The sequence below is a fragment of the Macrobrachium rosenbergii genome, chromosome 44 (assembly GCF_040412425.1).
Source record: "Macrobrachium rosenbergii isolate ZJJX-2024 chromosome 44, ASM4041242v1, whole genome shotgun sequence".
NCBI classification, from domain to species: domain Eukaryota; kingdom Metazoa; phylum Arthropoda; class Malacostraca; order Decapoda; family Palaemonidae; genus Macrobrachium; species Macrobrachium rosenbergii.
This window is the reverse complement of record NC_089784.1, coordinates 40,690,340-40,718,014: the sequence shown is the minus strand read 5'-3', so window position 1 is coordinate 40,718,014 and position 27,675 is coordinate 40,690,340. Positions and strand designations below refer to the sequence as shown.

General features: G+C 39.0%; 1 protein-coding gene across 1 annotated transcript in view; it reads left to right on the top strand.

Annotated features, from left to right (window-relative positions):
- Positions 1–27,675, top strand: part of LOC136829608 (uncharacterized) — a 576,969-nt gene that overhangs the window by 121,018 nt on the left and 428,276 nt on the right. The window contains 3 exon segments of the mRNA XM_067088454.1: positions 14,977–15,004; positions 15,167–15,332; positions 23,073–23,229. Of these exon segments, the coding sequence (XP_066944555.1) occupies positions 14,977–15,004; positions 15,167–15,332; positions 23,073–23,229 (351 nt within the window).

Here is a 27,675-nt window from a genome sequence, read left to right as displayed (position 1 = left end):
TTAGATGAGCAATTTGGAACAGAATGGTCTGTTCACAAAATTGGTAGTAGTCTTGCGCTACAGAAAAACTTATTCATTCACATAACATTCTTTTTCAGTATATCTGCTTCCCGTTTCCTTTCAATTTCCGTTACTATGATCATAACAGAACAGCGTATGTAAGGTAAAGCTACTCATTAGGGCGTACACCTAAGTCTTTCTCGCTGAGAACATTATTCTATGCGAATGAGAATATGGCAAAACTCTTGATAGAAATTTTGGTAAATGAAATAGGAATTTGGCGGACAACACCAAGCCCAGGGAATGCAATATAGATCGGAAGGGCTTCCTGCTTAATAGCACCCATGTTGGTGACGCAATATTCATCATTCTAGCCGTGGTGTACCGAGTGCATTTGAGTGTTTCAGGAGCTCAGGCCGGTGACGTTGGTAAATTTTTACCAGCATAAGTCAACTTGCCATTGAGCATTTGTCCTGTAACTCTCCTGTAACCTTAATTTTCTGCCAACATAATCCTCTGTCAACATGATCTTCAGGTCATCAGGTCTTACGTCGCTTGCTTTAGCATTGTCATAAAAATGCTGTCTAGCGAACGTGCTCGCCATTTGTACCTTTTCTTGTAAAATTCTTTTCCTCGTAAACTGACTCTGTATTATTCTCTTTCCTGAACGTATTCCTTTTAATTTTTGCTCCAACCTTTATGTTAGATGTATAGGTTTTCTCTCCTGTTCCTTTGGAATGAATTTTGGAATTTTATTCTCTCTTGCATCACTCATTCAGTTGACTTTCCTACCTTCCAGTGGACTTCCAGTAATCCATTTTCCTATTCCACACGCATCTTTTTGTTGTCCCACTCTCGGCAACTTTTATTAGCTCTTGTTCAACATTCCACTACCTGCCAGTTTTATTAGTTTATGACGCAACATCCTCTCTCTCTCTCTCTCTCTCTCTCTCTCTCTCTCTCTCTCATGGCATTCTTTTTCGTCTTCTGTTCCCCCATTCTTCGCTCCGTCTCTTAGCATCATTCTTCATGTTGTCCCCTTCTCTCTCTCCCTCTCTTTTTCTCTCGCTTTCCCTCGAGGGATTTTCTGAGAAACATTTTAGGAAATACGTGTACCTCATGGAAGCCGACGAGAAATTCACTTTGACTCCTGCTCGAGCAAAATTCCGTTTTTCGTAACTTTTTTCATCCGGTAAAGTTTCAGCTGTTACGCTCACAAATCACTACTTGAAAAAAAAGCACTACGTCTCTTTAGCAATAATCTCTCTCTCTCTCTCTCTCTCTCTCTGTATATATATGTGTGTGTCTGTGCGTGCGCATGTGCGAAAGTGTTTATGCGTGCGTGGCAGCTCCAGAAATGAAAATATAAAGGACTGATAATGTTGTGTTGACATGCAGTCAAGAAGCCCTTTACAGCATTACCTAGAGAAGTATGTATGGAATAAGCAGGGTTCGAATTTTACTTAGAGTTCCGGCGAATCCAAACTGACAACAAAAGCTGAGCTGTTGTTTAGATGCATAGCCTTTAATTCATATTAATAATGAAGGCCTGTGTAAGGCAAACTTCTCAGATATCACGATATTTTTCTGAGATTAATTTTATGGATCTTCGCAAGTGCAAGTAGCAACAAATCTCTGAGTGCTAGTTATACAAAACGCCTAAATATTATACCTACCTGCTTACAGGCAGACTGAACTTCGCCTATGATGGAATTCTTCCAAGTCAGGTGAATGTTTAAGGCCAAATTTGTTAGATCAAAGAGGCTCTGTTTAAAAAATTTGCAAAACATTTTGCGCGGTAGAAAGCATATTAAGTAAATATCACTATTATTATTCAGAAGATAACCCCTATTCATATGGAACAAGCCTACATGGGCCATTGACTTGAAATTCAAGCTTCCAAAGAATATGGTGTTTATTTGAAAGAAATTACAGAGGATAATGGAGAATTCAGAAGAAAGAGAAATACATAAGTACGAGGTGGATCTTTTTAGGGTAGTAATGCAGTGCAATTTGCTTGAATTTTTGAGGTTCTTATTGTACAACATTCTCAGGGAGACTGTTTTACAGTTCAAGGAAGTGAGGAATAAGAGACCTCTGGAGCTGAGAAGTTTGACAGCCTGGCACATTTACCGAATATAGTTGCTGTTCAGCAAATCTAGCCGCTCTCGGCAGGAGATCAGAGACCAATTGTAAATGTGAATGGTCTCTGTTAAAATACAACTGACAAACATGAGACCATCTGTCGATGGTCAAAGTCATAACTGCTAATGTTAGGAAACAGATATCTACCACCACGATCCACTGTACTTAAAAGAGACAAATCTTTGTCAGCAGCAGACATCCACACCGGAGAACAGAATTCTAGTAAAGGAAGGACAAATGACCTAAAACAGTTACGTTGATTTTATCCATTGTTTTAAACATGTGATGCCTCATGTATAATAATACCTAACTCCCGCGCTGCATTTGCTGACGCTTTAATGAGATGTTTCTCAAAAGTAAGATGGGAGTCAAAAATTACACCAAGTATAGTCAAAGCTTCAGACCCCCATCTGCTTGAAGGGGAAGACGGGGTGAAAAACTCAGTATGAGATCTGCTAATCAATAGTTTTTTTCGTTTTACTGGAGGTCAGCCTTACAACCGACCGACTACACTATTCACTATCTGCTCCATTTCATGACTGATACTAAGGGCAGCTACGTTCTTTATAAGTGGATACTTTACTGCACCCACAAGTGTGGTATCAATAGCATCCTGAGCAATCTTGTTTTCCAGGCTAACCACCATTTCACTTGCATACACTAAAAATAACAGTGAACCAAGAATACTAACTTATGGAACACTGGAAACAATACCTCTTGATTGCTAAAGATCCCATCAACAGCAACTTGCTGCTGCCTATCTGTACGAAAACCTTTTAGTAATCCTAAACATATCCACAGACTCCAAGATTCTGAAGTTTAAAAAAAAGTGCCACATGATTTACTAAGTCGAAAGCAGAACGAAAATCTGTTTGAATCATTCTACTCCCCAACTCTTATCAAGGATCTATTACAAATGGCATGTCAAATCCAGAAGAGCGTCACAGGTGCCTAAATGCCTCCTAAATGAATATTGACCATCAGCCAACAATCCTTTGAATTCTGCGTACTTGTATAATGGCTTAAAAATAAATTTCTCTGCAACTTTGGAGAGTGCAAGGGGAATGGAAATTGGCTTGTGGTTACTTCAGTTTGCAGATATGGCACTCTTTGGAACAGGCACTGTATTACTAAGTAAAGATACTATGCCTACGTAAAATTCTATAGAATTTACTCATCTTAGGAAACCTCACACTAGAAACACAGAATTTTCTTAATATCCCTGGAGTGAAATGCATATTTTGTAAGAACAGGTTCAGGACGAGAAGTGTCAAGGAGAGGGACATCCTCAGCTGGTTGCCTAGCTTCAAAAGCTCATTAAAGCAGTTCAGCTTTTTGTTTTCTGACGATAAATGGGTCGTCCAGACCTAGTTTATACAGCCATGCCTTGTGCATGTGGGATGTTACAGCGATAAGTGAAGTCAAGGCCATGCAACCCTGGGATCAAATATTCAGCCTTTGATTTGTTACTACTTACTAGCGTCTCATAAAAACCTCACATTGGCAAAGCTCTGGATATCAAGAAAACTTGACCTTGAGCCTCGAATATTTGAGTATAATACTCTCCAATTTTTGCAGTGTCAAAGCACGTTTCACTTGCAATTCCCCTGGGGTGTAAGCAATATCCAAAGTATAGTGAACCGGATATTAAATGAAATTTGTGGCATAAGACATATATATATATATACTGTATATATATATATATATATATATATATATATATATATATATATATATATATATATATATATATATATATATATATATATATATATATATACATATATATATTTTACGTTTTTCCGTGGTTTTAGTTTGAAATATGCTCTGTGAGACAGGTAGCAACAATTTAAGTTAATTTAGCCTTATTTTGTGATTCTGACTTCGTGGGTACGGGAAAACGTAAAAAGAGGAAAACAAAGGAGAATTTCATATGACATAGGCTCTGTTACGAGGGAAATATTACGTAAAACACGTGGGCAAATTTAAAGGAGTGTATTTACATAAAATGATATCAGTACGGGAAAGAGGAACTCAAGTAGATTACTATCCTGAAGGAGATTCCTACTGGATTGAATGGAAACTGGGGATTCCAGACACAGCCAGAGAAGCTTCCACGAAATAGGATCCCTCTGAAATGAGAGATATACACAGTACGCCAGTAATGAAAATAGACAAAAGAATAATGAATTCGAGGCTGCACTGAGGGTGCCAAAGGAGTAATAAAGAATTAATACTGCCGATGCAAGAGGTGCCCGGACATTAGACAAGGGAGATTTCTGGCTTTCTCTTTAAGAAAATATTACGAGACAAAAGCGTGACTGAAATGGGGCTCTTCCAGGGCACTTTACCTTAGCAGATTTTCCGAGGGCGTGTAGAAGGCGGTCCGTGGATGACTTAGCATTTCCGAGGATCTAGCTTCCATCGCAGGAGATGCAAGGGCTTCCGTAGCGCAAGGCGATGGGGACTCAAACCTGCCAATGCATGCAGGGCTCGAGGAATGGTTTGCTGGCACGAGAGAAGTATACCTTGAAAGGGCCACGGTTAGGATGCAAGGGCATCGATGGGGCCAGGTGTTGGGGACGTCTTCACAAGTTCACTCCATATCTTCCAGCCCGCGCGGTGTGTCGAGACCTCGTGGCTTGCTTTATCCCTCCATGGGGCAGTGGGTGCGCCCAACACAGATGCTTTGACTCATTGCACTCAAGGCCCGCAGGGAGGTTTTGGCCTGTAGGAGAAACACCTGCCAGATTACTTTTGCCTCGGCGAAAGAGGATCTTTATCAAAAATGGAGCTTTTTAATCTTTTAAACCTTGTTTTTAAGTCGATAGACAGATAGTCTATCGATCGGCCGGCTGGCAGTAAATGAAACACAACAACAACCAAACACAACAAAGGAGGGGGGGGGAGGCAATTTGCTAGCGAATTCTTGCTAATCATAGCCACTTCCTATATACAAGATGATGTACATACTCCTTCGGTGTGTACATCGATAGTTCAAGAATGAGCTGCAAATGCTTTCATGCACTCTACATTCTGCTTGCAATGAACTTTACTCCTATGTAAATATGAAGCTTGGTTACTTTTAACAAACACATTGGGACAATTTTCGTTAACAGAACGCAAAGTGATTTAAACACTTGCAAAAGAATACCATTTTTAGATTTGCTACCCACTGTAACTTTTATAATGTGACTTCGAACAATTGTGAATTATAGGACTAAGTATATGAGGCTATGGCCAACAAATGAAAAGAAAGAATTAAATACACGGTTACTTAATTTTAGATAAAATGCATGCGGTTAGTACAATCTGCCTTGAAGAGGCTGTGTAAATGAAAAACAGCGTTTATTTTTGTAAATGACATCCCCTTTTACGCGATACTGTAATGGCTATACATATTCGCATTGATAATATATCTTCGTTTTAACGTACTTTGCTTAGCCGGCCCCACACGGATTTTGACAGCCGTATGCGAGCGAGAGTATTCGCGAGGTTTTAATTTTGCCAACCTTAAACCACGCTTAATTTTATGCGCCCACTGCCTACTCAATGTTAAGGACGGGGCGAACAGACAAAAGATGTGGGTAGGACAAACAGAGATCTGGAAGGAATGGAAGGGAAAAGGGATAATAATAACAAAAGGATAATTACCAAGGCGTTACGAATGAAAACTTGACCGACATGAAAGGCGGACACGCCTCTGAGCTTACGAAAGGGGCATTTAAATCACAAGGGCAAGAGTTTATGACTCGCGATTCATTAAAAATTAAAGATAAATAAATGACTAAAAGAAAGTAAATGATATTGGCAGAGGAGCATGGGAAAAAGAGGAGGGTTTTATTGTGTTAAGGGAATTTATCGCTCTTCGCCTATAAATTACCGCCCGGACTATCACTTCAGTCCCAGGGCGAGGAAAGTGCACCAAGGGCGCGACTTCTTCAGAGGGGTGCTGCTGACACGACGCCCGGTGCCAAGGTATGGGCGCAAGGGCGCCGCCACTCTGTTATTCTTAATGATTATACAATGTGGGGAATGGTATCCTGCATTTAATTGCCTCTTGTGGGATAATTTAAGGGAAGATTAAGAAGGTGATAAGAGACAGAAGTTCCTGAGGAACGGAGGAAGATAGAGGAGGGTCTGACGTCCCCTTCTGGATTAGGTGCCAAGACCTTTGAAAATGAAATGGCGGTAATAGGTGCCATGTGGAGCTCTCTAGAGCTCTCTGTAAATTACCTGGAATGTCCCACGCTCAGGTAATTTGGCCGAGTCTTTCTTAATGGGACAGTCGTCCTTGGCTCGGGGGAAGCGTGAGGGCCCAAGGATCGGAGGGCGCACAGAGCACCACCTGGGCCTGATGACAGCTGACTTTAGGAGTGTGTTCCGTATGGGAACGCACCATGATCCGTCGCGTTTCAGTAGTTCATCGGGCCAAGGGAGATATGGCAGAATCCCGACTTGCACCGCGCCGGCGACGGACTGAGGCAGAGAGGAGGCGGTCGGGTGGCGTGAGCGGCTCGCAGGTAACGTTGACCAGCTCAGGCACGGTTGCGCAGGCCGCACCTGCAGGTGAGCTCGGTGGTCGGGAGAACCGCTTCTGACTCACGCTGGTGCTGGTGCCAGGCCGGGGAAGAGAGGTCCTGAGTTGGATCCCCGTGAATGGAGATCGGGCGAGCGCTGGCGCTGGCACTCAGGGCGTTTACAGGCGCTATCAGAGGTTTCTTGGGCTCGTCGGTCAGGACGGACGAAAGCTTGGCCCTGCTCGGGCATGCAAGTGGCACCGGCAGGAATTTGGTGTCTCCTGAAGGGAGATTCGATTGGGGCCCGGCACTGGCACCGAGGCAGGGCCACTGGAATTGATCGATCGATGGGGCCACTGTACATTGCATCAGTGGCACTGGTGGGGTCGCACGTCCCTCCTGGTACCAGGGGCGCTGGCGAATTGAGGAGAAGCGGGAGACTCTGATCACGCCAGGAATGATCTGGGAATGGGACCCCTAGATTGTCGTGATTTCGGTGGGGACTAAGTCCTGTCCCAGATGACGTCATAGCCTGGGGATGGCTTACACAAAAGATTAAATTTTGGATTGGTGAGGTCTTGTGGACTCGTCTGACCGTAGGGGAGTATCATTTTAAATTGACGACTCTCGACAGACGAAGCCGCTCCACACGACAGCCCGTAGGGGAACTCTGTCCCTTCCTGATGAGGAGACGAGCGCCTCAGTCCCTAGAAAGCAGTGACTCTGGCACACTCGCACCGGGAGGCTACGCCAGGCCCGGCGGGGAGTGGCCTAATGACTGGGGATCTGTGACGCTGGCGCGACGGTGGGAGCATTTACTTATTATTGCGTGGGCATTTGCCCATGCGGAATGTAATATAGACCTGGGTGCACGCCGGCAAAAAGGTCTGGCAAAGTCTTTCCGCCAGCCCCTGTGGAGGGCGAGGCGCAGTTATTTGGTTTCGCTCGAGAGAGGAGCCGCTTTGTTCCTGCACTGTTCGAGGAATGCCTGCTTTTTGCAATAATGGCGTTAGGGTTTGCCCGAGTTCCCATTTTTGTGGGAATTTAACCTCCGAGGAGGACGGGGATTTATTTTCCGCCCATGATCCTTCTTTGAGGTGGTGAGTTTCCCACATATCGTTATTCGGCGCACTCGGTGAGTGCTGCTGGGGCTTTTTCCACTATATGGGTGGCAGGCAGGAGGGGCGAGCGCAGGAAATGCTCGATTGCAAACCGCTTGAGTACCTCACGTGTTAGTGGCCTTCGAATCGAGCCATTTGTCAACGCTGCTCGAATGGTACGCCTAATTTGACCAAGTCTGGCCTGCTTCTGGGCTAAGCCTTCAACGCCTCTCCACTGGGTAATCTCAGACGCCTCGCGACTGCTTGGCGACGGCTTCCGTAGTTTCCGATCGTCAGGCGGAAGGGCGTGGTAGGTACCCAGGGCCTTCCACGGTGAATTTAGTGAGAACACGGAGAGTTCCATGGGGAGAGATCGCAGCACTCCAGGACTCGTTCGGCCCTTTCAAGCCATACTGCTCCGGACTCAGTCCATTTTGGCATGAACGAGAAGAGCTTGGAATAGGCACCATCCTCGCTGCAGGGCGGGCTGTCACTTAAGGCATCTGAGCTCGGGCGCTGTCGCTTTCTCTCTCCAAGCCTGGGCAATTCTGTCTCTCTCTTTCCTCACGTTCTCTCTCCTCTCGTTGTTCTTGAGCGATTCGTTCTCTCTCTCTCTCTCCTGCTCTTGGGCAATTTGTCTCTCTCTCTTTCCCCACGTTCTCTCTCCCTCTGTTGTTCTTAGCAACGTCTCTCTGCACGTTCTTTATCCTTCCTGCCTCTGCAACCTGCTCTCTCCCTCTCCTCAATGCCTCACCTTCTCTGCCTCTCAAAGTACTCCTGTCTTCTCTCTCCCAATGCCTTCTGCCTCTCAGCCTTGGCATCGCTCCACTCGCTTGAACCCATGCTCTCAGATCTTGCCCCGATAGTCCCATGTCCTTCCAGCTGATATGCAGACTTGAAATCTCGTTTTGTTAGCCCGCACAGCCATCTTGGAATAATGGGAAGAGAGATGTCTGGAGAAGACTCAGGTTGTTCCGAAAAGATCACGGCAGTGAATCTTGAAACACTCACCGTTCAGACTGGGTGAGTAGAATGGATTCATCCAATGTAAGACAGCTGATTAGTACGCCCAGATATACCTCGTTAAAATTGATGTGTCTGAAAGACGGGTTGTTCTTGGGCGAACGAATTTAACAGCAAATCCGAAGACGATTGGATTGTGGCCACGCCGACTTGGCCGGCTGTAGCGTGGAGTTAAGGAGTTGTTCAACGAAACTGTTCACCAGTCCTGCGCAGATGTGTAATACACTGTATAATGTCCTTTAAAAGGATTGTTTGGGCCCTCGCAGGAATGAGAAATTTCGCCACGCGCGACGAGAATTTTTGTATGAGTCTCTGAGGACTGAATTGGAGAAATTTCGCCACGCTTAATGAGAATTTTAGGAGTTCGAGATCAATTGATAATTCTTCGCCAATACGAACTTAGGAGTCTCTGAGGATCAACTTTGGAGGAATTCTCAACACCATGATTTGAGTAATTTAGTAGTCTTTATATCTAATTGGAGAATTTCACACATGACGTGTGAGAATGTTGGAATTTGAGACTGAATTGAGAAACGCCACTGCGACGAATTTGCGAGTCATCAGGACTTGAATACACGATTTGTCCTTTTAGACTGTGAAATTACTAACGGGAAACCAAGAAAATGGTTTGCTGGGAAATGAATGGGGAAAAAATGCTGCACGCAAAGTGTTAGGGGTGGGGCGTTGAGGCTGTCGGCCAACACTGAGGGTATTTTATCCTGGGTGAATGAACCTGCATATGACAGATCTGCCTGGGATTCCGGGACTTCCTAGTCATCTGAGAGTGATAACAGTACAACTGCTTCAGTAATTTCCCTGAGGTTAGCCACCTCGCTTCTCTCACCACCTAACTCAATTCAACTCATTGAGAATTTCAGCAATGCAAGCAGATTGGTCAGGTCCACAAACGGCCCGCCTAAATAAACCGCCTTCGGCTAATTCGAAATGCAAAGTAAAAATTTATCACAGAGGAATTTCTTCCCACTATTCCTCTCAAGCAAGAATATGGTGTGACGCAATAATAGATAAATTTTCTGCACTATTTCCTCGAAGCCAAAAGATATGGCAAGATTTTAATATTGAGGAATTTCGCACTTATTCCTGGGTAAAGCAAAGGATGGTTAGCACTGGTTATTTCAACTACTCATCCTGTTAAAGATACAATAATCTAATACGCGTTCTCTTTCATGAACATGTCCTTATTTCTAATTCCTAGAACAGTCACGATTAAAAAGGTTTACAGACGACGATTATTTTCATGCGGAATTTTCTGGATCTGTGTGCCATTTACACAAAAGTGTTCGTAATTTATCTGCACCCAGCTTAGCTGCTAATAGCTTATTCAAAAGTTGCAAAATGCAATAAAAAACACTAGGAACTGCAACTGCAAAACTAGGATCCCGCAAGGTCGCCATTTTTACAAGCCCGTGGTTTTAGTTTGAAATATATTCTCAGATATAAAGGTAGCAACAATTTAAGTTAATTTAGCCTTGTGGATTCTAATTTCGTGGTACGTGGAAAACGTAAAAAAGAGGAAAACAGTGTTGAGAATTTCATGTTAGCTCTGGTTACTGAGGGAAGTATTACGTAAAACACGTGGCAAATTTAAAGGAGTGTATTTACATAAATGATATCAGTACGGGAAAGAGGAACTCAAGTAGATTACTATCCTTGAAGGAGTAGATTCTGGATTGAATGTGAAACTGGGGATTCTCAGATAACAGCCAGAGAAGCTCACTAAATAGGGACTCTTGAAATGGAGAGATATGCAATATTTATGTGCCAGTAATGAGAATAGACAAAAGAATAATGAATTCGAGGCTGCACCGAGGGTGCCAAAGGAGTAATAGTAATTAATACTGCTGATGAGTGTGCCGGGACATTAGACAAGGAGATTTCTAGCTTCTCTTTTAAGAAAATATTAAGGGAGACAAAAGTGTGACCAGAAATGGGGCTCTCAGCACTTCTTACCCTAGCAGATTTTCGAGGCGAAGGTGGTCTCATGATGATCGGCAGATTTCACGAGTTTCTTCCACGGTGATGCGCTTCCGTAAAGGGGCAAGGCGATACCCCCGAAACTCCAAGCAATGGCGTGGGTTTTATGAACATCGTTGGTCGGCGCGAGGAGGAAGGGATGCTTTGTGGCGCCACTGGTTAGGATGCGTGCATCGATGGGGCTGGTGTGTTGGGGACGTCTTCGTTGCAAGTTCACTCCATCTTCGCAGCCCGCTGCAGGTGTCGAGACCTCGGCTTTTTAGTTTTCATCCCCTCCTATGGGCAGTGGGTGCGCCCAAACACAGATGCTCGGTCACGCACCGCCCGCAGGAGGTTTTGGCCTGTAGAAACACCGGGGCCGACGACGCCCCAAGGAAACACCACTGGCAAGTCGATGACAGGGATGGTCTATCGACCGGCCGGCTACAGTAAATGAAACAGTCAAACAACAAACTCAAACACACAAAGTGAGGGGAGGCAATTTGCTAGCAATTCTGCTAATCATAATAATATAGAAGAGATATATATATATATATATATATATATAGAGATATATATATATATATATTATATATTATATATATATATGATATGAGTATATATGCATATATATATATATAATTAGTATATATATATACAATCAGTAAGCTACAAAGCTACAAACGTCCTTAATATCCACCTGCTCTACCTCGAAACAATATATTTTCATATATGTTACCGAAGGGGGAATTTTTTAGTTTATAAGTTTGTCGTCCGGTGGGCTCGAACCAGCGACAGACAAGAACTCAGGACTACAGTGGACGCTTAACCCACATGGCTAGCAAGTGAGGTATAAGTGGATATCGGCTCCCATATACAAAATCTCCGTCGAACTCAGGTGTTTGTATTTAGAGACGATATCCACCTACCTCTGCCATGTTAACCGTTAATGCGCTTGTCGCGTTTGTCGCACGCAGCCATATTATGACTTTTTATCACATCAGAGTGATATTAAAGGACGTTTGTAGCTTACTGATTGTATATGAATCACGGTGATGTGATATGAAGTTATATATATATATATATATATATATATATATATATATATATATATATATATATATATATATATAGATATATATATATATATAGATATATATATATATATATATATATATATATATATATATATATATATATATATATATATATATATATATATATATATATATATATAGATATATATATATAGATATATATATATAGATATATATATATATATATATATATATATATATATATATATATATATATATATATATATATATATATATATATATATATATATATATATATATATATATATATATATATATATATATATATATATACAGTATATACGAGGTATGTTCAATAAGTAATGAGAAAATGTCAGAGAGACACTATTTATTTTCATAAGCTTACACAACTTTGTCTCCTTCAAAATAATTGCCTCTCGCAGCCACACACTTCTGCATGCGTCTCTCCCAATCCTGGAAGACCTCCTCAAAGTCCTTTTTCAGTAGTCCCTCCAGGTAACTTTCCGATGCCTCTTTCAGCTCCTCTGTTGACTGGAATCTGGTTCCCCTGAGGCTGTCTTTTATGCATGGGAACAGGAAGAAGTCGCAAGGGGGTAGGTCAGGGCTGTAGGGTGGGTGTTGTACCACTTTCATTCTCCTGTCGGCCATCCAGGTGGTCACCAGCGTTGACTTGTGGCATGGGGCATTGTCCTGGTGGAACCACCACTGACCACTCCTCCACTCCTCTTCGGTCAGAACTGTCTCTACTATGCCAATACTAATACCAACAGCTTCAGATAGCATCCTCACAGATATCCGACGGTCTTGCATCACTAACCTTTGCACTTCAATGTTTTCTTCCTTGTGTGCACTTTTCGATGCTCCAGATCTGGATTCATCCCCAACCTGTTCATTTCCGTCAGAAAATTTTACCACCGATAGGAACTTGCTTGGCTCATCTGTTCATCAAACAACATTCCATAAGCTTCTTGTTTGGTTTTCTTAAGTTTAATACAAAATTTGATGGCGTAACGTTGCTCCATGTTTCCCTGCAAGTGTTCACAGATCGGGAAACCGGATCAGACTGGTTCCACCACATTCACCGCTGCACTCAGACCTACAAATATAGAAAGTTGCCAGTTTGTCATTTTATAGAATATATGTATGTGTACTTCACCATGAAGTAGTATTTTGATAAAATCATATTTAGTGTCTCGCCTGACATTTTTCTCATTACTTATTGAACATACCTCGTATATATATATACTAGTTGACCAACTCTGGCGCTGCCTGGAAAAAATCTGAATAACCGTCCATGGGCAGTGGGAGGGCAGTGGGTAGACGGTGGGGGAGGAAATAGGGTAGAAGGAGGGAGAAAGGGGAAAGAAGTGAGAAGATAGAGGAGGAGGGGGAGGGGAGGGGAAATGTAGGGAAAGCGGAAGGGGAAGATGGAGGGGGATGGGAGGGTGATGGGAGGGTGAATGGCAGGGGAGGGAAAGGGAGAAGGAAGAGAGAGGGGTAGTGGGAGGGAAAAAGAAGGGAAGGGGAGGGGAGGGTGAGGGGAAGATAAAGGGGGGAAGGAAGTTACGTCCCCCTTTTGGAAAAGAATAAATGACATCACTGAATAAAGACAATAAATCAAAGATCTTACACTTCTACTGTGGTCAGGTGTGTCTGTGCATTTGTGTGTTTGTGTGTGGGGGGGGGGAAGGTCTATCTCCCTTTCAACAGTAGACGGACCTTTTATCAATTACGTGAAATTCGCTGCACAACAAATCGAAGGCGATTCGTTCTAGACAAGATGATGGTTATACCTAAGGTACTTAAGAATTTGTATTTTATTGGCAGTGTTTAATTAAAATACGTTTGGCTTAAGATGAACACTGAAAAAATTTGGTAATTTCGTCGCGAGTAATTTTTTAATCAGGGGGTAGATCTGTCACAGAAGCATTTGGTGTACTAATACGCATGCGCGGATGGTGATGATTTTGATTTTGAGTCATAAACCTTTCTGGAGTGACATAGAGGCCGTGTGCAAAATTTTGTCAAGGTCTGTCAAGCGGTTCGGTCTTCTATATCTAAAGTAATATACAAACATTCACTTTTATGTGTGTGTGTATATATATATATATATATATATATATATATATATATATATATATATATATATATATATATATATATATATATATATATATATATATATACACACACACATGTCAGTGTGTAAATCTCTTTTTAATGTTAAATACATGAAAGTTTGCATAACTAGCAATCAAGTAAGAAAATGAATGTTGGTTGGCAAGCAGTTTTCAATCTGTCTTCTAGATATTATGATTTGAAACCAACATAGTATTGATGATCATGTCACAGGTGAAGTCCTTTTATTCCCGTTCTGAATTAACTTAATGAAAATCTCAGTTAAATAAGAGAAAAATTTTCAACCATGATCGGCCTGGGCACTCGAGTTCGAAGCACACGGCATTACCAACCAGCCAACCAAAATAAATCCCTTTTCTCGCACTTTGAAGTCAATGCTACGTCCGTGCACATCAGCTACCAGTTTTATGCATACTTCATGGAAAGCCCTCTCACAAGCAAGTTCACCTTAGAAGCAAGCTCACACCTGCACCTGAACTCAAATTTATTCTCTCCTTTTAGATGCTAGTTGCAGTGACATTCATATAGAGTACATGAAAGAAGAATTTAGTGATGTGTCATTTGCACAGTCGTGCAAGAGCTGCTGTGAAAGTATGCTTGAGACTGACAGTATACCTGGCACTGACTTCCTGTAGAATGGTTGGTAATGCTGGGTGCATGTAACTTAAAGCATCTTGCCAGTCATATAAGCACAAGTAAAAAAAATATATATATATATATATATATATATATATATATATATTATATATAATATGTGTGTAATATATATATATTCACTACCTATTTAAGCTTTGACCATTATGTTACCGCTTTTAACTAGTTCTTGTCTTATATTATACTAAAAATCCCTTCGGTAACATATATGAAAATATATTATTTCCGAGGTAGAGCGATTATTTTCCTTTACTTTATATATATATATATATATATATATATATATATATATATATATATATATATATAGAAATCATCAACACACAATCACGTGTGGAACAGCCTGTGATCCCAGTCGCCAAAAACTTCTGTATGCAAGCAGTTAGCCCCAGGTAATCCCCCAGTGGGTAACGCCCTTGCTTTCACCTGAGGTGTCCTGACGTGAGTCAGAAATATATATATATATATATACCCAAATATATATATTTATTTATCATTTAAGCACAACCTTTATATTTACGATTTTCATCAGCCTGGTGACCTCCCAAAGTGTCATAGCATACCCACAGGACCAGGGTTCTGAGGGAGTAGCCTTCTACGGTCCCGACTCTTGCCAGTGGGTGATCTCTGCCCCTGAAGGTTATGCAGTCAACATCACCTTCCTTCACTTTGACACCCGTGAAGTCGATCCATTGCAGGTACTGTACATCAGTAAACTGTGTTACCAGATTAACCTTGATGAAGCTACTTAGCGTCTGACGTTTGTAGTATCCATTCTCTATAAAATGTCCTTGATGAGGATAGCTTAGTTTGTGTTATTTTCCAGGCTTCATGTAATTTATGGAACATTCTAAATGGGATTACTTTATGTGGATTTTAGTTTCCACTCTCTATAGAATCTGCCAAATGAGATTAATTCGGTGTGTACTTATCTTTTTCCTATGTACAAAAAGTTCATAGCAAGGTTGTTTTATTGTGATGTGTTTCAATAGTGGTTTTCTCAATGCGGTGTCTATTGGTAATGTTTTAATCAATATATTCTCTTTAACAATTATCAGAGTGGTGAAACCATCCACACAGATGGAAGTGTAAAATATATTTAAAAGTATATATACACAACAAGAGCTTGACAGAGTTTGCTCACTTATCATTAACAAGGCGAATCGAGCAGGTCTTCTAAAGCTCTCGTTGTTTAAATATTTTCAAATATTTATTTACAATTACATCAGTGTAGATATTATCACCGTTGTCGTTACTAATGTGATTATGATATTTCTATAAATGATAGAAATTTATTAGTGAAATATACTGGTATATAAATATGGGTGTGACTTTTTTAATCTCTTCACATTCACAATTATTCTTAATGTGATTATTTTGGCATGTAATTTTTTACTCTTTTGAGAGAATCGTTGCATTTTTATGGTTCATTGACGGCTGCAGTAGAAATCCTTTTTGGTTACAAGACTGCCATTATTAATCGCCAAAATTTAGTTAATTGGCTTCTTCTGATTATTATGACCTGCCTAAGCTCTTCCTTGAGAAGAATGAAATTTCATTTATTTTTAATCTCTAGCAGTTTTGTGATTTATGATTAGCCCTTATATGTTGCTCGTAGAACTACCCTTATATGTTGCGCGTAGAACTCATTCTATTAGATATTTGAAAAAAAAAATTATTAGCCACAATGTTATATAAAAAGGTTAACGAAAATACCCTTTAACAGTTAGACCTTGCATAGCATGCACACAGAATGTTATGTTTAGAAGACATGTGAGCCAGGGCTTACTAAAAGAGTTCTCTCTCTCTCTCTCTTGAAATTCTTTATGCTATTTATCAGCAGTTCCTCTTTTGTTATGATGCACTATTTCTTTGCTTTCTTAGTTATGGATTTATTAAGGATATAGCAGGGTTTTCTCTCCTCTTGACATTTAAATTACATTCAATGTGTGTGTACATATTTATCACACACACACACACACACACACACACACATCCTCTTTGTTATGATATATATATATTCTTTATATATATATATATATATATATATAGTTATGGATATATATATTGTTATGTGAGGGTCTTGGTTGATCATGTATTATTCAATTTAGTGTAATTTTTGACGGCCCTGCAAAACCAAGATTACACGTAACCTGCCACTTGAAGCCAAAAGTTAACCTCAAAGACAGTCGTTAATTAGCCAAGGTCGCCAGTTAAGGGTTATTAACCTAACAAAGAATATTTGGAATTTGATTTTAAAACGCAAACGTTCTTCCAAACATTCGGACGACAATGGCATTTGCTTACCCTAAAATCTTTTTTATGGAATAAATAAAACATAATAATGACAATTTACACATATACAGTAAGTGGGGATGAAGGAGAAACAAAGAAATGCGAAATACAGAAAAAGATAAAAGAATGGGCGATTTTGAACAAAAAGCGACTTTATATAACCACACTAATAGGATAATAGACAAAGAAAGGGAGAAGAGGCCCGCCGGACATGTGGTCTCTCGAATGCTCCAGTCTCTCTCTGCCGTTCCCCTGACCGGCCTGGGTCAAAAACAGGCCTACAGTCATGCCGCCTAGGGGCGTCGCTCTGTTAAAACATTCGCCACGAGAGACAGGTAAAAGGAAAAGGACCTTAGGACCACCTATTTTTATGATATGGGAAATTTTCCTATAGGGTGGAAGGGCTATATCCTGTTCTCCAACGGACGTTATTTGAACTGAAGACGCCTATACAAAGCAATTTCCTGTCTTGATATGATACTATATCCCTAAATGTTCGAGGCGAACAGCGTAAATATTTATAAAAATATATATATATATATATATATACTTTCATGAGTCTAAACCGGGGTTGGTCTATCTAGCCCTGAACACAATGTAAACTCATCTGACTACTCGGCTGAACTCATGAAAAGAAATAAGTTAACAGTACATTAAAATGGTTTTCAAAAGAAATGCAAGACTTCATTAATTAGGTCTTATTACAAAGATCAGAAGGATGTAGCAACGGGAGCTCCTCACTAGCTCCTTGGCACTGATATTACGTTAGTCACAAAACAAATAGTGCGAATACAAAAGACTCTACGATCTACGGTGAAAATTTCTTAACTATAGAATTAATTATACTCTGAAATAAAATCACACTGTGGGGGAACCTCTAAAAATGAGTAAATGTGCAGAATTCTGCCACTTAGGCATATAAGTTTTCAGGAGTCACTCATAAAGTGTTCTACCACATCAGGAATTTAGGAATTGGCACCGTGGGCAACCATGTAGACACACGGAATCAAACGCTTATTCTGCAAGACAAACTTACTGTCACTTTGATGCAAAGAAAACACTTCCACAGTCACGTGGGGAAAGCTGAAGGCTGAGAGGGAACAATATGCAATAGCAAATGCTACGAAATGCTTATGTACTTGAAATGAAAACATTAACACTTCACTTAATTTCTCAGAACTTCAAGGGGCTGAAATATTAGAAAGAATGAAAATTATAGTGAAGAATGGGCGTCGTAACAACTCCAAATCCAGACTATACCTTTTGCCCATAGGATGTGTTGTCTTGATGTGTAGGACAGACTTTGCAGTAAGGCAAGGGAATTTGGTGGGACTATGTTCACAACAAAGTTTTGGCTGGGTCAGAAATGGGGAGGGCGGTCGGAGATCTACCCGGTAAGGACTGTACTCTGATGCTAGCTTGTAACGAACTCCACGTATGACACCTGGTCAGGTCCTTATATAGCCTCTGGTCCCGCCTTCAAGTCTCTGTCCTGCATGTGCCGTTTTTCAGTTAACTCGTTGGCTCCCTCGTTTTGGTGACATCGACAAGAGCGGTGCTGGAACAAGGAGAGGAACGACAGTACCCAGGGGAAATTAAAGGGTGACAAAGGCGGGATTAAGGCTTAGAGCGGATGGGCGGAGTCTTTTCGTGAAGGTGCCGAGGATTTAGCGGGTGCTAATGTCAAGGGTGTTTTGATCGCTCTCCGTTCCTCAGTTCTGGGTGGTCGTGAAGTTGACTCACCGTCTGTACTGCACAAACGTTATTCTTCTAAGTTAATTTTTTTAAATATGTGGAGTTTAGCGTGCTCTTGCAAATAGCAATTGCACATTATATGTAATAACTATTATATATATATATATATATATATATATATATATATATATATATATATATATATATATATATATATATATATATGTGTGTGTGTGTGTGTGTGTGTGTTTGTATATATAAATATATATTCATGATGTTGCCTTTTAATATGTATATCTTTTTTTGTGATTTTGATATATTTACTATATTCTAGCTGTAATGTATTATGTGTAATGATAATAATTGTTGAAGTATTGTATATATTATAATGTCAGATCTCAGAGGGTTAGTGATTGAGATAACTTAGCAGCGTAATGTAGAATTGATAATACGTTTGAATAATAATGTAGTATGTGATCACACATTTTGTCTCCCAGCAACATGTGAGTTCGTATGTCATGTTTTAATTCAGTTGTCATCGCGAAAGATAACGCGTTAACAAGCGAGGGAATGGCAGTCAAGTCGTTTAAGGTTTTGTCTCATACGAGGAAAAGATGAATGATTTCGCAGTGTTTCATGTACTGTTCTGAAAACCAACTTTGGTTCCTCGTCTTCTTTTGAAAGCGTGCCGTTTGTGACTAACCAGCTGTTGTATGTTTTGATCGTGTTGAGATTTCATTGAGCGCCTCGCCTCATATAATTTTCTGCTTGTGTCACGTAAGCCTTTTTGAGAGTAAATGCACATATCTCGATCGATTACGTCACGTTTTGTAAGATTGCGTTGCTCTGATCACATATTGTTCAGACGCGTTAGTTTTGGCCCTAAAACATTTTGCTCAAGAAGTGACGTCGTCTGATTGTTTCATTTCTAACTGGAATCCAAAAATTTGTTGATTCTGATTTTAGAGACCGTTCTTGTGGTTCTCTCTCTCTCTCTCTCTCTCTCTCTCTCTCTCTCTCTCTCTCTCTCTCTCTCTCTCTCTCTCTCTCTTCAAAAGAGAGAAATTATTAACGCAAAATATTTGTGTGGTCACTGATATTAATATTAGCTTTTGAGATCTGAATGTAGGAAAAGTGTGTAGTGGCGCCTAACACAAAAGTGTGTTTTGTGAATCTCAAGCAGCTGTATTTCAGGTGGTTTTGCGAAAATTTTCATAAGTTTGTGTGAGATAAAGTGAATTTTACTTATTAAATACCATGGTATAATGGGGTATATTGAGAAATTTTTGCCTTAGTGAAATTGGTTTGGTAATTTTTCTTTTGTATTTTTGTTTGTTCTTGTGTTTGCAATCTCTTGATTTTTCACATTTTAGATATTGGTGATTTAACATTTATTTACTCAGCATTTTAAATATTTTTGATAATTTAACATTGCATACTTGATTTAATTTTCATTTACTAAGATTTTCTTTTCAGATCTTGTGTAATTCCTTCATGGTTTAAATTTTGCTTGATTAATTTAATTTCTTGATAAATCAAAGATTTTTGTGATTTAGTTTTGTTTAATAACTGAACTCAAGAATTAATTAAATTTTATGCTGTTTTCAAGTAATGGTAAATTTTTTCAGATTGTGAATTCTAGTTTTAGATTTTAGTTTAAAAATACATTTTTGTTTTAATTTTTTTTAAAAACAGTGTTTCATGTATTGACCACCAGTGAATAGGATTAAATGTGTGCATAAGGCAGTTATAACCACGTTTTGTTCCTTTAGTTTTGCTGAAGTGAATTAAAGCTAAGTCCTTCCCCTCCATAAAAAGATGGACTTGAAATCTGGAGACACATTTTGTACTTTATACCTCAGAAAAGTTCGTCTCCTGAGGGGAAAATATCGGACGAATCAATTATATTGTTTCCAGTTCCCCTGTGTATCATTTGCCCCACGACTTGCAGTCCATAAGGTCTGGGGCAACAGTTGCAGGGAGGCTTGACATTTCACCTTTCGCCTGAACCGCTGTGCTTGTCAGAATCATCCTCCGCAACATTTTTCCCCCTGCCAATTCACTGCTTCCCCTTTTCTCCCTTTATTTCCGTCCAGAAATCACTTCCAAAACCTCGTCCCTTCCCACGTTTGACCCTCACAATTCCATGGAAGTATTTGCTGAGGAAAAGATCAATAAATCCGTGAAATAATTTTGGAGCTAAGAAGAAAAGAAATCAGTGAAATTATTGGCACTGGTTACGATAAAGAAATCAGGGAATATATTCGCTAAAGAGAAGTTGGCAAATCAATAAAATTATGCCTTTTCTCAGTTTAGGAGAAATAAATACTGTTGTCTGGTGCTTGGAAGTAAACAAATAAGTGAAATTATTTCTGATTAGAAGAGTGACAAAGTAATGAAATAATATCACGAAATTAAAAACAGACACGTCAGTCTAATATGGTGAGCCGAAGAGGAAAACCGTTATTATTAATATATTTTACTTGAACATCGTATATTTCCGTAGGTAAAAGTAAAAAAAGTTAATCGAAACCAGTTTCCGAGGTGAAAAATAAAATTACTTTAATAAGAATTAAAATAATTCATTAAAAAACGTAATGCCAAAATGAACGAAAAGTTGAGAGAGTGAGGAGTGTAGGGGATAGTGCCCATGGATCCTTTTGATGGGTGATTGTTATTTTCCTGGATGCTTAATCAGCGATGTCTTGAAATTCAGGATTTCTGTTCGCTTGCTGAAAGTGTTCGACTTCTTTGCCTTAGAACTGAGCAAGGGAGTGTGCCTTCTCGTTCGATGTGATTGTTAAATGTTTTTTTGAGCCATCCCATAATTTCCAGATCACTGTTAAATGGCCTTTTAATTGAATATTATTCTCTCTCTCTCTCTCTCTCTCTCTCTCTCTCTCTCTCTCTCTCTCTCTCTCTCTCTCTCATACACGCACTGAGTTTAATCCCTATATAAATACGGTGTGAACTTCAGTTTCTTTTAGCATAGTTTAAATTCAAAGAGAAATGAATTATAGCTCTTGGTATAACTACGAAGTGATGATTTGATTGTCCTTCTGTGAAACTGAAGTTATATTTTGTCTTCTGCGTACCTGGTTTCGGGCTCATATCTCTCTTCGAAAAAGTGCAGATAGCTAAGAGAAGCGTACATGATCACGGAAGAAGACAGATGAATCAAACAAAGGACAAAATGAAAGATGTTTTTCATTGCCATGCAAAATAGTAGACTAAGGCAAAGTTCTAGTATTGGATACATTGTATTTTCTTCGATTTAGTTCCCCGCCCCACCCCCTTCCTCTCTCTCTCTCCTCTCCCCCTCTCTCTCTCTCTCTCTCTCTCTCTCAGTGTATGTATGTATCGACGTATGTATTTATGTATATATATATATATATATATATATATATATATATATATATATATATATATATATATATACATGTGTGTGTGTGTGTGTGTGTGTGTGTGTGTGTGTAATCTCTTACCCTCTCTGTATATATATATATATATATATATATATATATATATATATATATATATATATATATGTGTGTGTGTGTGTGTGTCATATTTGTGTATATATATATATATATATATATATATATATATATATATATACACACACACATATATATGCGTGTGTGTAACCTCTCTCTTTCTCTCACTATATATATATATATATATATATATATATATATATATATATATATATATATATATATATATATATATATACACATACAGTATGTGTGTGTAACATATATATATATATATATACATATATTCAGTATATGCATGTATATATTATATATATATATATATATATATATATATATATATATATATATATATATATATATATTATATATATAAATATATATATATATATATATATATATATATATGTATATATCATATATATATATATATATATATATATATATATATATATATATATATATATATATATACACTGTATATATCATCATCTCTTAGGATGGGGAAGAGGTCAGGGGCTGCACAGCTGTAACAGGTAGCATTTTGGAACTGTTTTTTATCAATCACAGTCCTCTTGATATTTCGTATTCGTAGGAATGAAGTCAAATACAGGAGAAGCAATGAGAATTGATTTTTACTTCACCAAAATTACTGAGGATAATTAAACTGTGGGAAAATCTAACGTAGATGCAGTGGTAGGAACTCAACTTATGTAAACATAATTATGAACAGTTATAAGCAATTAATTAAGTGTTTTTCTTTCTCGACCAGGAGCATATTACCTTGTCGATGACAATAAACGCGATTTATAAAACTTAATGAAATTGCAAAACTACAGATTTATCCATTTGTGAAAGAAACGGCCCAATTTTTGTATATTAAATTTGTAATGTATTTCCCACGGAGATATACCTAAGATGTAATAATATATTCTTTGTGTCACTTTGCAGATCACGGAGGATTCTTCAGTTGTATTCTCGCACAGTGGAGGATTACCTTCGAAGAGGAACTTTGTCTCCCAAGGTCCCCGAGTCACACTCGGCTTTGACCCGCAGCAAGATACCACCAAGTCAGGTTTCTTCATCCAGTACTCTTGGTTGCTCAAAGGTTTGTAGAATTTTTCCATTATCCATATCTTGTATAGGTGTTATATATACCCATACATATGGATTTATACATTTATACACATACATACATGTATATGTATATCTGTCTATCTATCTATCTACACACACACACACACACACACACACATATATATACACATATATATATATATGTATATATGTATGTGTGTGTGTGTGTGTGTGTGTGTACTCAACTAATAAATAAATATCTTTTTATGCACATGTAGTCTTCATTTCTTGCAAGGAAATTCTCCGAATCCGATAATTGGTGTTACAGAGCAATTCAACCTAGGACACACACATAATATGTTTACATGATGGTTGTTAGACAAAAATGCCAACATACCCTATAAGCGCCTTGGTACGTATATTTATAAAGGCTTCCATGCAAGGTGAGTTTGCATTTTTGCCCAACAAATTAGGACCAAATGCTTACCATTTCCTACTTTGTCTCGAAAATGCCGTAGAAGTAGTAGTGGGTGACGCACACTTCACTGCTGCACCTTGGTTTAGCCACCAATTCTGACAGTCACCACAAAAACCCTTTCTATCGCCTGTATCAAAAGCAGATTAGATCTCAACAATAAGTCAGTGTAATCTGAGTATACCGTCTATGACTTACCTCTGCCTTGGTGACCCCTTGAAGCAACGTAGTAGATAACCTAGTTCTCAGCCATGTCCTACCTAATGGAATAATTACGGTGCTTCTAGCAAAGTCCACCATGCTTTGCAGCTAAGCCCCGCCGCTGATGGGTTGGCAGTGGTTTCGAAAAGTTGGTTAATCTGTGTTTCTTTTCATCTTCATTAATTTTGCAATGGTTGTTTTACAGAACTAAAATACATTCTGCTGATTACCAAAAGGAAACGTTATATTATTACCTGAAATAAAATCATAATACACGTCTTCCTAAAAATGGTAAAAAAATAGGAAAATGTGAATGAAGTGAGGAGTGTTCCAAGATCCTGTAATGTTGTTTTTTGTAAATGAGTTTCACCTGAATACGGAGGTGACACGGAATGTCAGCGTTCGAATCGATGCGCTTAAATTATAGGACACTGATACTTACCGTCTGATATTGTCAAACGCGTTCACCATTCTAAATTTAAACAGATTTTCAGAGACCTATGCCGACTGGTATTTCATATTGATTTTAGGAAATTTTACTACATTTTAATGGCCATAAAATCGATTTCATTGAAATCGTTTACACATTCGGTGGGGTGACAAGCAGTAACTCCACTCTACAAAACCAGGATAGACCTACGTTTGGCTTAAAGTTACAGTTTGATAGAGTATACGAGTCATATTGGATATAATTTGCTGAGAATTTTCTAAATGACATTTTCTCCTTTCGAAATAACAGGATAATAGAAAATGACGTAGACCTATATATCCTATGTCTTTTTGGCAATTTAGGCAGCTTATGACGTTTGTATTGTAGGCGTATCTTATATTCAGCCGTTTTATTGTAGTTCTTGTGGTTATTCTTGTTTTTGTTGCTGTTGTTATGGTGCTTGTAGTGTCTTCGTGAATTTTTCATATGGTAACCTAACATTGCAGAATAGCCATAAACCTATTCATAAAATACTGGTGTGAAGAATTATCTGCCTGTTATTGTTAATTGAAATTTAGTCATTTGTTTCAATTAAAAGTAATCGAGATCTTTATGAATATAGCCTACGCTAGAATCTCCTAATAACAGAGAGAGAGAGAGAGAGAGAGAGAGAGAGAGAGAGAGAGAGAGAGAGAGAGAGAGAGAGAGAGAGAGAAATTTACTGACTCTTTTGTGTGCCCTTTTGTCCAACAAGGTTATACAAGAATGCTCCCAAAATCAAGTGATTCATGGGCTACTCGCAGGCTGGTTTGGATCATCTCATACATAACTGACTCAGTTATCATTTACTTTTTTGTTATTTCGTTAAGTACTTATGATGCCTTCCTACCATAGCCATCATTTTCATAGCAATGCTACAGCAGCCTTATAATATAATTTATCCTTCTGTAAATATATATTTTCAGTATAATTCATTGAGAGCAATTTGGTAATTGTGTGCAAGGCTGAGACAGCCCTATGATTGGTCTGCATGTGTCATCGGCTACGTGCCCACAAGTTTTACTTTTATTCTCTGTGGTATAAGTGGCGTTACGCTTACTATGTCCATCCACGCATGTACGTTTATATGCACATGCTTATACGTGTACATTCCACTGTATGCATATTATTATATATCGTGGAGTTGAAACTACAATATTAACTAGAAGCTATTCTATTTCCAACAGATTTTTTCTTCTTCTTTAACGTGCTTTTTCCCATTTTTTGTATGGGGTAAGCACGATGCTTCTTTTGAAGGACTTTGATTTGGCTTTGGGGTAGACCGTAGTCTCGATCGGCTGCCCTGCCTGACATCGCTTAGACCCCGGTGGCTCATGTACATGTATCGTACCAAATCACCAGCTCCCTTTCTCCCAGCAGCAAAGAGAGTTGAGCAGTTAGGTCGACAGTTCGAGACGTGTGAGCTGTCTGTTGTGTTTTTAGAAGATGTTGGAGTGGCTTTGTTTGTGTATGTATTAGTCTGTAACACCCATTTGCTTTTAGCAAACCTATCCGTTGATTACATACATAATCCCGGGGTGTCTACACGGATAGCAAAGTGTCCACCTCTCTGACCTGTCGGCTGCGCTGCTGCTCTACCGACCTGGCCATCGAGGCTCTACTCTATTTCCATTTCCAACAGATACAGGTAGGAAACTATTTTACAATAAAAAATTTGATGTGTAGGCCCATGCCCTGTCACTGCCTCAAAATATAAGAATTTGATGCGTAGGCCTATGCCCTGTCATTGCCTCAAAATATAAGAATTTGATGTGTAGGCCTATGCCCTTTCATTGCCTCAAAATTTAAGAATTTGATGTGTAGGCCTATAGCCTGTCATTGCCTCAAAAAATAAGAATTTGATATGTAGGCCTAATCTCCCAATTATATTAACATTTGCCATGCAGAATTATGATGAATTAATGCCCTAATATCGGAACTGACTGTATAAGTCTATGCTTCATTTGGTCTATGTGGAATCGCTAATGTAGGCCAACACCAATTTAAAAGAGAGAGAGAAAAAAAAGCAAGATGCTTGTGTATTTAGGATGCGCATGATAAAAAAAGGTGCATAGACAAAATAATCCAAGTTCTTCATAATGATATATGTCGTTATTTTAACCTCCGACGCACTAATTCTGAGTCACAAGATGGTGTTGGATTTATGATAGTCTGGCCTGAAGGGCAAAACCAACAAACATCAAAAAGAAGGTCCAGCAAGATTCGGTTGGGTTTTTTAGTGTTATTACAAAATTAAATACTCTAAATTTAACAAATACATGGAATCAAAAGGAAATAACTCTGTTGATGAAAGGTTTCAATACAGCTACTGAACTAACGGACCACGAGGTCTAAAACAAAATGCACCAATAGAACAGAACAAAATCTCACTTAACCCGAGAAAACCTCACAACATCGACCTGAAAAAGCCACAACCTCACACTAATCTTAATCTGAATAATCAAACAATACTTTAGATGAGCTTTGACTACGCCAAAATACGGATGATGAAAATACACAGGGATTACATAAGAACACTATACTGACTTTCTATAGACAATGTCGGATTTTGGCTGAGGAAAGCGACATGTGTACGAGACTTTTTTCCCTGCTGTTTGCTTCTCGTGGTGCCCCCAGAAATAGACCTTATGACAACAAACTCAGTTCTTTTAGGCTAATCCAGGCAAACTTTTTTGCTTTTGCCAAGGCTACTTGCGAGCAGCCTATGTAGTTTTGCCCTAAAAGTAATTCTTGCATCTTACGTCATTCCTTTAGTCCAAATTTTTTACATCGGTGGGGTTTACGGGCATAGACTGTTCGCAAGCTGTCGTTATATAATTGCCTTAAAAATAATTCTTGGATGTTTCGTTATTCCTTTAGGCCAAAGATTTGCATTTTACATTTGTTTACCGAACTTAGTAGACTTGCTAGCTGTCGGTAAATAATATTACCTTAACCCTCACATTTTCCCTTGTAGAGAATTGAAAGTGTAAGGGCAGAAAATAGTAAGGAGAGAAGGGTGCTTATTTTGTAGCTCATAGATTTTATAGCAAGCTTCCTCTTGAGCTGAGGCAATTTGAGGATTTGAAGTCTTTCAAACGAACTTTAAACTTTTTTTTTCACTGCTGTGATATGGAATATCACACAGTGAATGTGGAGCTTGCAGTTTGATGATGCATGCTCAGGGTAATACATCTGATGTATAAACTTTTAATTTGATAAGGGAGGCCCTGCAAACACTTTGGAAGTGGTGCAAGACCTAGATAAGTGTCAGTAAGCAACAAGTTATAACAACACTTTTTGTTGGCCAAGAATTAGTCCCAGTATTTGTC